This window comes from Nanorana parkeri, unplaced genomic scaffold, assembly GCF_000935625.1.
Source record: "Nanorana parkeri isolate BGI_ZX_2015 unplaced genomic scaffold, ASM93562v1 scaffold363, whole genome shotgun sequence".
In the NCBI taxonomy this organism is placed as follows: domain Eukaryota; kingdom Metazoa; phylum Chordata; class Amphibia; order Anura; family Dicroglossidae; genus Nanorana; species Nanorana parkeri.
The window spans coordinates 573,217-588,724 of record NW_017306631.1 but is presented as its reverse complement, the minus strand read 5'-3'; the positions used below and the strand labels follow the sequence as shown (position 1 = coordinate 588,724).

Genomic DNA, 15,508 nt, shown 5'->3' with positions numbered 1-15,508 from the left:
GAGACACAAGTAAGCAGAAATCTCTCCAAAGTGAGGCAAAATTACTTTACAGACATGGGTTTTAACACTTCCCTATTCTATCCAAACCTAAAAAATTCAAATGTTTTGCCTGTACATACACCTAAATCTGATCCTGTATTTGTTAGTGGTGAGCTTAATTTATTGTTTTTTACATTTTGTTAATCCATTTAGGGACAAAACCCAAGTGAAGTCAGCACGGAGGACAGAAAACACAGAAATCGATATTCTAATGAGCTGGGATTCCAAGTAACTTCTGTGCAGAGGGCAAATATCTGAAAACGTTTTAAAACATTTAAAAGAAAAAAAAACTTTTTAGGTGGTCAGCTAACATAATGTTAAAATTATTTTATGACCTAAGGATAGTTGTATTATTTTTCTTCAATAAAGTTTTCTGGTTAAAGGGTTTATATACCCAAATCTGATTTCTATTTTTGTTTTGGAAAAAGCCAGCAAGATGAATCACCATCCGACTTTAATATAACTCTTTGGAACCATGCTAACAAGATTTGGATTCTTTTTTTTCATATAAACTAGTCACAATTGAAAATGTATCAATGAAATGAATATGGGGAGCACAGAATACCCGCTAAGTACTTACATTTTTCATCGTGGCATATTGTACATATCAGCACCACTCTATTTTGAGCTGGAGACTCATTTTGCTTACACACCTACTATAGACTCTTTATTGCCTCCCACAAAAAGTCTGAAGTATCATAAAATCAGTACTTAGAGGTTCCTAAAAGCCATCTTTCATATGTATACCTTTCTGGGAATGTGATTGGCGATCAATCAAGCAGAGAGACATAGGATGTAACATAACACAGAAGCAGGTAGCAGACCAACCCATTACACATGAGAGAAGCTCTGGCCACATCAAAGGGTATACATGAGAAGTCCAGGATGGTGAATCAGAAGATAGTGAAAAATACTGTATTATAGTTGCAAATGTATGATGGTAAAGCCCTCAAGCAATCCATAAGTTACAAAGCAGAAAATGCAGCAGGAAGATTGATACCGCCTCTATCCCAAGACAATTATAGCCAGTTGGTGATTTCACTCACTCAGCTTCCACCCAAAGCAAAAATTACACTTTTGGGTTCAACTATAATGAGGCTCAATTATGTGCAACAACGACCATTATTTTCAGAACCAATGAGAGCTAAGAAGAAGTTACATGGCTGAAAAGAATTCATTATTCAAAATTATTGTTAATTATTATGCATTTTATTTTTGATATGAAGCAAAAGTATGTGCTCGGTTTAGTACATGTTTTTGTTGTCTGATATTTTTGAAGCAAACTGTCTTACCCAGATTAAAGTACAGAGGGAAATCAATGGTGCAGCAGCAAATATAGCAACTAATATTACAGCTGATTCAGTTTTGTGAGGTTGACAGGTTGACCCAATCACACAGGGATGCAAGTGGGGAGATATCCTTACAGCTCTTCCAATTCTACTTAATTGCTGCAGCCATTCCAAAGATAAATGATGATAGATTCTCACGAAACTGGGCACTCCATCGGCAAGAAAGTAACCCCTTGTGGAAGGGGCAGAGACAAAAAAACTTGGGAAATCTCACCACTGGGGTGTCCAAGGAGCCAATAGGCGATTCAATTCACTTTTTCCAATCCAACTAAAATATATTTGGATGGATTTGATGGAATGTCTTCCATTAAAGGCATTCATGTATTTTAGCGTTAGTTTAATAACATTTTAAGTAAAAGTCTTAGTCCACCCCTTGCCAGCATAGTTTTAGAGAAATAAAATATGAAAAATATCAGGAAGTTTTACAAACATTCATTTCAATTGTTGTAACGTAATTGTAATCTTTAATAAATATATTGAAAATGTAAAAAATACATATATGTGTATATATATATATATATATCTATAAATATATAGATATCCATATATCTATATATATGTGCACATAAACCATAAACACACACTGTATGTGTGTGTGTAGAAATGTGCAATACAGCTGCCTTTAGTACATATGTATAGTAATTGCTTTTAAATAAGAAATACATGTTACTTCTTATTAACATCACATTCATTTTTAAGAAATGTAATTAAACTTAACCAAACACAGGAAAGCAGAATTAATAGCAATATGTAGCTTTACCTTTAGATGATGCTTTACCAGGCTGACGTTTCCAGCTATGCTGACACTTGGGAAGTGAACACTTATCATCGGTTACAATTGGTACTATCCTTTGAAGACACCAAACAAGTATTGCAAGCTGAAGTATGTAGGGCAGTCACAATTTTATGACAAAAAAGGGATGGGTCAGGAAAGAATGAACCAGGTCCCCATTAAATTACATCACAGGCACATGTAAACACAGAGATGTACACAGTGAAACTACAAAAGGTACAGTGGAGTCACCAATGACATAGACCTCTCCCTTATACATAATAGCAGAATACTGATTAGTCCAGAAATAGGTTTGTGAAGGGTTCTTAATAGAAGGATGGGTTTGACCAGAAGCTAATATGATTCTAAGAGAAGGGTAATACTTTGAGCTGTTGCTTATTTGAGCATGAGAGGTGATAATATAATGTTGCAAGTCAGTGACAATGTACACTGTGAATACTTTATCACTCCCTGATTCTACATACAATTTCTGTGAACATACAGTAGCTATCTCTTCAAGGGCATTTACCCAAGCTTGACTGCTTATGCCCCCTACAAAATTGTCTTATTTTGCCATTGAACACCACTACAAGAGATAATCTGTGCTACACAAGTGTTATATTAAGAGTAGCTCACATGCTAGCAGCATACTAAAGTAGGAGGCATATCTAGGTGACCTGTGTAAGAAAAAAAGAGTAAGAGGCATGTCTAACCGGTCAATGTGAGAAAAATAATTGCCTTTTTTGTGATTCATGCCACTGCATTTTGTTCCGTTTGGTTTCCATGTCTGTGTTTGTTGTGGCACTAACTGGCTGACACATCTCTAGCATGCCCTACAATCCATGAAAGAGCAGTGGTTAAATCAAGGACAAAATAATTGGTGCCAATGGTGCCCAGGTGAGGGTGATGTCATGCTCCTTTCAAAGAGAAATAAGTAGCCAAGATTTTAGAAGAACACACTTCTCCACTGTGTTTGCACCATCTTGCAACATTTAGTCTATTCAGCATTTCCCAGGGTCTTGTAGGAAGGAGCATGACATCACCCCCTGCAGTACAGAAGATGGTGGCAAAGTAAGTACCGTATTTTGCGCTCCATAAGGCGCACCTGACCATAGGACGCAGGGAGGGTAGGGTTCTGTGACAGCTGTAGTTAGTCACAGCTGAGACAGGTGGCGCTGTGATTACAGCGCCGCGGTCTCAGTGATCACACAGAGCAGACGAAGAACGGACTTCGTCTGCTCTACGGTGAGCTCCTATGCCGTGGTCGCGGGTCCCCCAGAGGGGTGGGGGACCCCGAAAACCACGGCGGGGGGCCCCGGACACGATCGCCGCCGCTCGATTTGATACAAGTGATCTGATTAGATCACTTATATTAAACGAGCAGCGGCTCCCACTGTACATTTAGCTCTGCTTGTCCGGAGCAGGGCTAAATGTACAAAAAAAACTACTCACCCGGCGCCCGAAACTGCATGTCCCCGGCGTCGGGCGATAGGGATTCGCTCCATAAGACGCACAGACATTTTTGCCTGCCTTTTGGGAGGAAAAAAGTGCGTGTTATGGAGCGAAAAATACGGTATATTGTTTAACTTTTATCACTACAGTTTTTTTTCAGGATGGGGAGCAGTAAAGTCAATGGACCTTTAAAAGAGAAGTAAAGCCAAACATTTTTTTGGGCTTTACTTCACTTTTGGGTCGCAGGATGTACTTCTGTGAACAAAAAAGTCAGCATATGGCATGCTAGTGCCCATTATCTGCTGACAGCACAGAGGCTTGCTGCAGCCGAGAAGGATTCCAATAATATTGTTGGGATCTACCCAGCTGCCTGAGTGATAGCTGGCTCTGCTCTGCTTCTCTTGATCCAGAGCCAGCGGTGCCCGCTCTTACCCCTGTCTGTCCCTGCATTGAGCACTGGAAGAAGAGAGAGGGGAGGAGAGAATCCCTTAAGGGAGCGGAGACTGATGCCCGCTCTTTTCTGAAGCCCTAGCAAGGTACCTTCCCAATGTTGGGGCATGTGGCCTGTTATGTTTCAGAAAGATATGAGTGACATGCTGCCCCCTCCCTTTCCCTGGCCAGTCAGGCCGCATGTCTGGATAGGAGTCTTTTATAATGTTTAGGGGGACCCCACATCAATTTATAATGGTGTGGAGTTCCCCAAAAATGTAGAAAAGACCCTTAGCCCAAAACTCATCCCTAGTAGTACATATAGGCTTTCTTCAAATTAACTCTGAAAGCTGGCACACATTTTCAGCCCCAACCAATGATCCCCCAATCACCTTTAGTAAAGGATGGACTGACCCAAACAGCTCAGTGATCATTTGTTGGCTATTGTGTAATGAAGACCAGAACATTGTCTGCAGCTTTTAAGAAAAAATATACCCAGCACTCTAATGGATTTCCATTCTGGGCTGGACAAAGGCTGAAAACACTGGCACTGGTCTTGTGTATTTAGATCCTGTGTGCACTAGCTTCAGAGTAAAGGAAACAACATTTTTGTTTGGAGAACAAGAAGAACTGCATTTTTAGATCGTAAATCATAATCACATTGACGACATTTATGACAACAGAAGGTTTGTTTTTAGGGACTGCAGTGTGAAAGGCTGCACACAAATTTCAAATAGGTTTAATTAATGGCTGTAGCCTCATTGACTGTAGATTTTATATATCTCTCCTTATAGACAACATTAATCACAAGGTTAAGTGCTTTTATTCTTTCTATTAGTATATCCAATTGATTTGTAAGCCTCCTATTATTATTATTATTCAAAAGATGGGGGTGTCAGGGATATTCAGGATTTTATGTACACCCCATCTCCTCACATTTTGCGTTGTGGGTTTGGAGAATAAACTAGGCTTACCAAGAAGCACAACACTATCTGTAACTTACCCTTTTTCCCAAATTCTGAGTATTTTGGAGATTGACTCCTGCTGCGGGTTTTTTCTGCAGCAAGTCACTATATACAGTTCTTGCCTTCAAAATGTCTTGTGTTGTGATTTTTTTCCCCTCTAGATTGCTTGTTTTTGGTTGAATACGGAAACATCTCACATTAGGCAGCACAGGACTGCAACATCAGATCAGCTGGTAGTCAGTGAAATAAAGTGACATTTCCACAGCAACAAACCTCACTACAAGAGGTTCTTTGTAGGTAGTTATTATAAATAGGGATGCACCAATACCGATACTAGGATCATTATTGGTGCCAATACAGAGTATTTGGGCCAGTACTTGTACTGGCCCAAATGCTCCGATACTTTCCCCGATACTGGAACTTCTAATCAGAGGGAGATTTCCTCTGATTGCCAGTGCCGCGAGGGAACATGGAGCCAACAAAATCCGGAAGCCGGGCGTCAGGTAATGACTCGCCTCCCGGCTTTCTGATTGCCTGGGAAGCCGGCTCCATGCTGATTGGCCGGGAAGCCGGCTTCCCAGCCAATCAGCATCGAGTCGGCCAAACAGATCTGATAATATGGTGAAACAACCTCCACCCTGCAGACACCCCATTCCCCTTACATCCCAACCATATCCATCCTCAGAAGCAGGCATTACCACAGATGTCCCTCGGCCAGCTGGGCGGACACCGCTTTATAAGCCGCTTCACATCTCCCGGATCTGCCCACGTCTTAGTTTCACGAGATGTACAAATGCCGCCTGCGTGGTACGGTGATGAGTGCTCCTGAGGATGGATATGGGTCTGATGTGGGGAGAATGGGGTGTCTGCAGGGTGGAGAATGTGCCACCATATTATCACATCTGTTTGGCCGGCTTGATGCAGATTGGCTGGAATTTTTGGGGACACCCAGGGATGGGTTGAGGGTTGGTATAAAGAGCTAGCAGTATATGGTGCCTGCAATCATGTGACATACTTGTTATAATTAGTTGTCTCAGGGCAGGTTTACAGTAACAGCATGTATATTAAAAAAATTAGCAGTGAAACAATTCCAGGAAAACGTATTAACCTTTGCAGTGGGGCTACCCACACACTGAAAGGGTTAACTGCTCGCTTTTGTCTAGGTTAAAAAAGTTATACTCACTGAACCATAGATCATCGCCATCTATACCCTGTGTATAGACAGGGGGATGCTGAGGAACATTCCAATGCTGTAGCGTAGGAGGAGAGAAGCTGGAGGGAATTCTGGTCGGCTTGGAGCTTTATTTTTGAAACGAGCACTTAACCCTTGCAGTGCGGGGGTAGCCTCACTGCGAGGGTTAATAAAAAATGTTCCTGGAGTTCTGCTTTAAAATAATTTTCCACTGGTGTTACACTCCAGACTTTTTTCACACAATCAAATCCCTTTGTTCAGTCAACTGTTAGATTTGTGAAGTAGATGGTTTAGATGGCTTTTTTAAATTTACCAGATATGTCTATCAATACAATCACTCTAGTGAATGGTCAGACTACTCCTCCATAGCCTGACCGACCTTGACATTCCTGTAGAGCCAATTATTTATCTATTGGGCCTCCCTATTGAATGAATGCCTAAATATCCCTGCCTGTGTTCCACATTAATTCCCATCCAGTCTCCAGCGACTCCCCCTTTGTTGATTGCTAGGACGCTGGCGGCTGCCAGGGTCCTATCAACAAGTGATGTCATATCACGCTGCATGGCCCAGCCCACTTGCCTCAGAGGTGACACTCCCTTGTTGGATGCTATGATGCTGCAGGGTCCTTGAAACAAGTGATGTCATGTCATGCTGCATGGCCCAGTCCACTAGCCCCAGAAGAAAATGGAACTTCCATCAGGAAAATCTGCCTTGGTTCAGAGAGACACTGACCTGCTCCAGCTCTGCCCTTCCAGCTCCCCACTTCTGCCCTCTTATCCTGTAGTGAAGAGGAGGGGTGAGGAGTGAGAAAAAGTGGGCCTGGGGGACTGAGGACTCTGATGTGAAGGGGGCAACTAAGGACTCTGATGTGAAGGGGAGCCCGGGGGCTGGGGACTATGATGTTATGGAGGCATCCTGATGTGAAGGGGGGCTCCAGTGGTGAAGGGAGGCTCCCGATGTGAAATTGTGGCTCTGATGTGAAGGGGGGACTCCTGATGTGAAGCGATGCTCCTAATGTACAGGGGGGACTCTAATGTTAACAGTGGTCTTGTGCTATGAAGGGGGGCCCTGATGTGAAGGGGGGACCTCACATGTAAGTGGGGTGCTTCTTATGTACAAGGGGGACCCTGACGTAAATGGGGGATCCGATGTGAACAGGGCTTCTGATGTAAAGGGGGAATTGTGGTTTGGGTGAGTAAAATTTACTAAAGCGAGGCTAATTTACTGAAGAAATGAAGAATGTTTACACAAAAAGGTGCAGATTATCCAACTATGTAAAAAAGAAAGTCTTTTTTAAAATGTATTTAATCTGCATCTTTATTTCCTTTAGTAAACCAGTCTCGTTGTTTCCCATTTTATGCCCCAATGAAGGGGGCATTTCTGGTTCCCTGAAATGCATTGACTCTCCCGTATTGAGCTCGATACGGAAAAGGAATACATTTGCACCTGGACCGCTAATCCGTCTTCAATGTTAAGCTAGCCATACACCTTACAACCATCACAAGACTTCTGTCTTGCGATGGTTGTAAGTTAATTTAAAAAAAGTACGATCTGCCCATCTTGGACAGGCAGATCGTACTTGCGACAGGCAGATCGTACTAGCATAACTGCAATGCTGAACGGGCAGCATGCGCTTGCGCACACCGGCCCGTGCGGCATTTGTCTTACGAGCAGGCCACAAACCCACCGACAATCGCACGATTCTTGGCGGGTTTTCGAGCCTGCTCGTAAGACAAAAGACGTGCGACCGTACAGTAGAAGCGGTCGCACGGCTTCCATACACCTGCCGAGTATCGTACGATCGCGGGATTTCCCGCGATTATAGTACGATAATTGGCAGGTGTATGGGCACCTTTACAGGCAGGTGTATGGGCACCCTGTGGGAATCCTCTGGGATGTAGAAGCTGCCGGCCTGGTAACCAGACTACCTGTACCAACACCACTATAACACTATTGGTTAGCAATACTAATGGGACAACCTTAGGGTTCAGTACTTCTACTATATCTATGTTCCCAAGAGTGACATGTGCTGGCAGAGGTCTTACTAGTACCAGGACACACGCCAAGAGACCTGGGACACATGCCCGATGTGCCCAGGTTAAGAACACCTATGGCTGCCACAACAGTGATAGACCAGCATTCTAAGATGAGCTGATGTTCATGTTGTCAGCAGTATTATTAAGCTGTGTTTTCCCAAGGTAGATAAAATCCCTAAACCCACACACATTTTACTGATCATTTGGTGGAGATTAAATAAAAAGTGCTGGTTCCACGAACCAGACAGATTTCACAGTTCAGGTTATGGTTTAAAGCAGAACACTGGGCAAATCAGATCTTGACCCTTCGCAGTGGATCCCTACACTGCAAGGGTTAAGTGCTCATTTGGTCTAGGAAGCTAAAAAAAAAAAAAAAAAAAAACTTATACTCACCCAACCCATGATCCTGGCTGGTTCCCTCACTGCTGCCTCCAGACTGTCTCCTCCTCCGCTCTAGCAAATGTCCCTTGGCAGTATGTCCCTCGGCATCCTCACGTTCTATACACTGTGTACAGTGTATAGAACGCGATGACTCACAGGGACATACTGTTCTAGTCTGGAACAGAGGGGAGTGAGGCTGAAGAGCAAGCTGGAATCATGAGCTGAGATTTGATTTTCTTGGAGTTCTGCTTTAATTTAAACCCTAGGGTACCAGTGAATCCAGCTGAAAAATGCTCTAGACAAACAAGTGATAAGGAAATGTGCAATTAGGAGGGAAAATACCAGCACATTACCACTTAAAGCAGACTAAATTCATATATTTTATTCTTGTTCATTTAAGAAAAACAAGAAAGGTGATCTGTTGATACACACATGCAAATGCAAAGTTGGGAACTGGAGGAACAAGACAATCTAGGGAAAGGGTGTTCCATAGGAGTGCAAGGTCAGCTGTGTCACTTACTATAACGTTCCTGCAAGTATATGACCTGACTTAGCAAAAGAGGATTATTATCGCATGGATGAAGACAATAATGATGAGGCAAAGAAGCCTGAACTGTGCAATGAAGTCAAGGCAGTTAAGTTTAACGATTTTATCATATTTTGACAATACGGTCCAACTGTTCTAGATAAACGTTCTATCAGATCTGTTTGAATGGTTATGCAGTCAGTACATGCAACAGTGTACATGGTGTAGTACTATTCTGTGACTTACTCACCTCAGAAATTGTGTCACATTCGGCTCTGGTATGCAGACATCTAATAATTTGTGTAATAAACATTGTATGTGCATAAATGACTGATTACTCACTAACCAATAAAAAGCATAATAAGAAACATGAATGAACTATGAGATCTGCATTTAAATATATGGAATGCTATATTATATACTATTTAAATAAGCGCATGACAAATTGCAACTTGCAGCAAATACAATAGAAGTTAAGTAAACTCAAATTAGCAAGTTATACATAGGGTCAGAACAAGTCCTCATCCCTTGCAATAAGTGCCTTGTGTGTATCAGTGCAACAATTGTCTCTTTCTTTGAATTCAACATAAAGTTAAAATTAGTCCTGTATTTAATTGATTTTTATGAAGTAGGAGTGCTATACGTTCCTACTGACGTTGGCTTTAAGTGTGCCCTTGAAAGTAGCAACATTTAACCTGGTTATGTATTAATTAAAAGCATCATAAAAAGTTTTCTTTAAATAGTGTTGGAACTTCTTGTACAGCCTCGCAGAGAAACACAAGCACACAGTCTGATATGCATGCTGCACATGGCTTGAAAACAGGAAGGAAGCCACAGCTTTATTCTCTACCTTTACCTTATTCAATAAAACAGAGTATCTACACCATAGATATATAACAGAAATTATAAACACTGGCATCTGGTGGACAAAATTGTATACTGCAGAGGTTGTTGCTATAAACACAGTAATGTGTATTCTAACAAATAGTACCTCAATTTAGCTTGATATTAGCCCTTTCCATTTTCTTGCACAGCATGATTCAGACTGGGAGAGGAAAGAGCAGCACTGAAAGCCAAGTAGGCATTACTACATAGCACAGTACACATAGAGCTAACTAAAAGGAGAGCAAAGTGTTGGCCTCATCAGTGTGCTGCTGCTTCTTTGCTATATAACCATAGTCTGAAACAATCCATGTCCAAGTTGTACTGATTTAACTGCAGCAGAGGTAAAAGTGTTATTAAACCCTCATGTTTACATTGTATATCCATCACCATACCTCATGCACTTTGAATGTTCTTCTCCCCTCTGTCATTGTAGTCTGTGCTTGGCGCACAATCTTGCAACAACATTATGTATGCCTCTGTTACTTTCACCTACAGGGTGGCTGTGCAACCATGCAGGGTCTATCCTGGAGCCCCATCGTAGCCCCCCTGACATGCCTACAACAGCGCTGTACAAATTTTAAGAAGGCAAATGTAAGTCTATGGAGCAAAATACTGCTAAATAGCCTGGCAATTGTTAATAGTATAGGAGCCTCTGCTGAGTTTTATCTAAGAGAAACAGATTATATGTTCTCTCCACTGCCCTTCATTGTTGATAGTTATCCATCGTGGGGGATCAAATGTATACTGCCTCAGCAAATTACTTCCTTAGAGTTAGGGTTTTGTGTATAGTTATTTGTAGAATTAGATATGAGACAAAAATAAAATCCTAGCTCCAGGAGCTGTGAATTCCTAGTTGCTGGGATTAAAGGCTAGTCTTATCATATGCAAGTTATACCGTTCATTATGAATGATCATTTGCATTTTTTTTAATAATGGGTGTAAGTGGGGGCCTCATGTTTGAATTTTTCGCCCAAGGCCTTTACAAAGTCTAGAGCTGCCTCTGAAGAGGTGGTCAGGGACTGCGGAACCTGTTACAGGAGCTAATCAGGGATCACAAGCATGTGATAGGAGTTGTTGGAGACCACATGATTCAGGAAACCAGTACTAGAGGAGGTTATTCACTTAGCTGCCAAAGGCAGCCTAGTGAGGAACCGAACAGAAGTGAACAGACCCGAACGCTGTTCGGCTATTCACTCTAGCTCAGTACGGCTGATTCCATTGTACATCGGATGCCTTCAGGCTGCCTTGGGTCAACCAAACATGCTCTGTTCGGGCTGAGCCAAAGTGCAGAAGGAGTTCGACTCAGCCGAACCAACATCTGGATTGGCTGAAACGAGGCTTCGGCAGCTCACTCGCTGCTGTTCGCTCCTATTCTCATAGGAGCTGAACGGCAGTAAGTGAATAGCCAAATGCTGCCAAGCGGCATTCAGCTCCGCTGTTCTGCTCAGTACCTCTGAGGTAGTGAGCAGGATAGAAAAAATCTAAATGTAAAGAAACCCCAAAAGAAGCTGATGAAGCAGAGATCTCCCGCCGCATAATGAAGCATCTGACAGATGCCGCCAAAATATAAACAATCGGGCGGAGCTAGCTGCGCTAGGGGGGAGGCTGAGGAGTCTCTGGCCTAGAAAAGTGGAAGGCATGCGGGGACCCACTGAACACGGGGTCACGACCCACCATTTGAGAATAAAGGCTCTAGACAAAGCTTCCAAATGGCATAAGTTCCCTATATATAGGGGTTGTTTCGAAAGGAGATGGATATAGTAGCAAGAGAAGTTGCCAAGAAGTCAAATCAGGACAATGTGACACAACTGACTTTGATAGCAGGAAAAGGTATCATTGGTCTGAGAAATGCAGAAAACAAAATATGCCCGACTGAGCCAGATGGCACAAGGACAGTAGAGAAAAGCCCTGTTGGAAGTCAGGTGTTCCTAGGACAGGTGACAAGGGTCCTGGGATCAAGGAAACAGTGGGTCAAACCATCACCTTGTGTGCCATAATGCAAGTGTGCCCAATGAGTGAGTGGGTTTTGATGGCAGGAGGGAAGGGGCAGGTGGCAAACCAGCAAAAGAAAGGGAAGTGACCTCCTTTTCCAGATTTATCCATTGCTTATTAAGGGGTGGGGAGAGCACCACTCTAGCACTGCCTAATCCTCGCCCTACTCTGAGCCAATTTAAAGCGCAGGAAAAGGGATCGAAGATCACTCAAGAACCTCTAAGGTAATGTGATGGCTAAGGCTTGAAGGAGATAAGTAAAAAGTGGCAGTACATTCATTTTGATGATATTGATCCTCCCAAACCAGGAGAATGCACTACCATGCCATTTCTCTAGATCTGTTTTAAAGTGTGTAGCATTGGCTTAAAGTTCAGGTCGAACAACTGGGAGAGATCAGAGGAAATGTTAGTCCCCAAATATCTGATGTGGGAGTCAGGCCACTTGAAAGGGAAAGAGTTTTGAAGATGCTGGGATAAAGCAGAAGGGAGTGAGACTCCCATTGCGGTGGATTTAGAATAGCTAACTTTCCAAATTCCCAGAGAGTTGTCAAAAGGGAAGGTAGAGAAAGGTCCAGCTTGGAGAGAAATAACAGAAGATTGTCTGCATATGCTACCACCTTCTGCGGACCAAGGCGATTGGGAGGGCTGTGAATATCTTAAAAGGGAGTGTTTTAAAGTTCATCAGTAGTGTTTCTCAAAGGGATCATTAGCAATCAGAGCAGGTTTTACTTGATAAACTGTTCCCCCAAATAGCTAAACTGTTAAACTACTACAATGCTGGAATCCCCACACTCAGAGAAGGATAAGAAAAAAAGCAAGGGATATTTAAATTAGTGTGACTTTGCTGTGCAGACTTTGAAATAGGACAATCAGGATCTTCCATTTTTAGAATGGGCACACATTTTCAAGTTTTAATAATAACTATGTGCGCACAGATAATACATTTTATTCTCCTAAAATGTAAACTCTGAAGCTCTGGAGAACACATCTACAATACAAGATTAAATATGTTCCCCAGCATTAAAGGGAGTTGAAATGTCTGTTGGTATTTATAGACATGTCTAACCAGATTGCTGACACAGTGGGTGTTACTACATACTTTCTAGTTTCATAGAAACTATTATGACATAAAATGACAAGGATCTCTATAGACAAAAATTAAAATAAATAATTATGTTTAGAACAGCTAACATTATATAACATAGGTATGATTAGGAAGATGTTTTGGGGTATTAAACAGGGAACAGCTTCTACTGCATAAAAGAACATTATAATGAGTATGATTAGAACTTAAAGGAGAACTATGGGGTCAGTGTTTTTCCCCATAGTTCTCCTTAGGGTAACGGGAGGACACAAACTAGCGTCCTCCCGTTACCCTAAGCTCAGTATACCGCGAGCTACAGCTCGCGGTATACTGAGACGCCGCACCTGGAGCGGATCCCGACGTAGATGACGGGATCCGCCCAGCTGTGTGAGTGACAGCTGGCTCTGCCTATCTAGAAGCAGAGCCAGCTGTACCCGCCCCCTCCCCTGTCCGTTCTGCCAGTCAGCGCTGGCAGATCGGAGAGGGGAATCCAGCCCCTCCCCGTCACGGCAGAGAGCCGTGACAGGATCGAGAGGTGAGGGAACCCGGTATGTGTTTCCTCACCTCCCGATCTACTGAGCCGACCTGTGACAGTCTCATTGTCACAGGTCGGCTTAGAACTGTGAGGTGAGTGGAAATCACTAATCTCATAGTTCTCCTTTAAAGAAGCTTTGTGAAATGTTGGAACTTTATGGCAAATTAAACACTTTAACAACAGCTGCTCTTGAATATTTAATGAATTCTGCTGTTTTGCTGATACTCGCTCCATAGCTCTAAGTGCCAACAATCATCCCACGTTCAAAGGCTGTTAAATCACGTTGTTTACCCATATCTTCAGAAAAAAATCACTTCTACTGTCGTGGTAAACAACCTGCTTCCCTATTTATAATGGTCTGGCCCTCTAGCAAAATTATAGCTAATTTGCCTACAAACATCAGGTGGTCATAATAATCTGGCCACTCAGTGTATATTCCTCATGTCATCTGTGATTTGAAGGCAGAAGAGAAAATATAATATTACTAGTCATTAAATGAAAAAAAACAGTCATAAACAATATGTAATATTTAGGCAATAGCTGTCATGGTGTGGCCATAAAAATATAATATTTTTTGGACTCTTGCCATAAGGCATCCCAAAAAGTAATTTAACTTATTTTACTGAATGCTGTCTAGAAGCTAACACACAATTTGCATAAACTTGTTAGGTAAAATGTGTTAATTTGATCAAATGTGGGTTTGTTTGTGCTTTCCCAGCAGGGAACAATTCAGCAATGTATACCCTTCCTGGAGGTTGCAGACAAAGTGTCTCCAGGTTGGGTTTATCACCAGATTGACAAAAGTGTCACCTCACCTTGTGTGTATTTCAATCTTCAGAGTGCTTAAAAAAGGTCATATTGCATAACTCCTGACCCATACATCATATGATTGTAGAACCTCCAAGGAAGGAACGGTGGCACAAAGGTGAACCGCTTAATACCAAACATGAGGGTTTTATCTTACAGTATGGAGGAGTTCTTTATGGTATATCTGGCTCTGTTAGCCATAGAGTGCTGGAGTTTGGACTCCATGTATAGCAGAACAATAGCTGGAACCAGAACCATCACTTTCTGATCCATAATTCATAACTAGAAACAGTTATGAGGGCTGAATGATTGTGTCTGTGGGTGTGTGTGTGGGAAGAAGTGGGTACACCAAGGTTCTAGCTGAGAGGATCGCTTGGGGAATCTTAGTGGGCCTAAGGAAACCATTTAGGCTGTCACACAACCATTAGAGTACACTAGATCGTATGCGAGATTTGCATCTGCGTGTGTGCAGCCAGCTTGAGTTGGGTGAGTCTCCCTCCAGTGGTAGTGCAAGAGACTGTGAGTGGAGGTACTAACTCTGGAGGTAATTGTGCCTGGTTTAGCTAACCTGTACCTGCTAGTGAGAGCAGTGTATGTGGTCTGCAAAGCCTGTGTGCCAGTCTGCTTGAGCGCAGAGTGTACGGGCTAGGAGTGTCCGGGAGAAGGTTCCCCACAGGTCTGTAAGTTGTGGTGGTGGCAACTTAGATAGTACATTTGTGTGTGTGTTTGTGTGCTACGGCCTTACTGTCACGTCTGCGGGCTGGGAGACGTTCAGGGGGTTCTTGCGATGATCTGCTAGTGTGCTGGAAGATCTCCGAGGATGAGTGAAGGACGGCGATTGCCCATGCATTGTCTGGCCTTGCCCGCGTCCCTGTACACCATCGGCGCCCCTCCCCGGTAGCCGTCCGTGACAATAGCTAAAAAATGGCATAGAATTAGCAGAGATGATTTAGTGGCAGATGGGAGAACACTGGGAAAGTAAGAGCAGGCAAAAATGATGTGCGTTAGGAAGACATGTATTATGTTCAGACTCTCAGAAAAGTCCAGCATGTCAGGTCACTTAT

The 15,508-nt window shown here is 42.7% G+C and overlaps 1 protein-coding gene across 1 annotated transcript in view; it reads right to left on the bottom strand.

The window, feature by feature from the left end:
- Window positions 1-15,294, bottom strand: part of LOC108788942 (neuroblast differentiation-associated protein AHNAK-like) — a 38,581-nt gene extending 23,287 nt beyond the window's left edge. The window contains exon 1 of the mRNA XM_018558846.1: window positions 15,190-15,294. Within this exon, the coding sequence (XP_018414348.1) occupies window positions 15,190-15,294 (105 nt within the window). The remainder of the gene's footprint in view (window positions 1-15,189) is intronic.
- Between the last annotated feature and the right edge of the window lie 214 nt (window positions 15,295-15,508).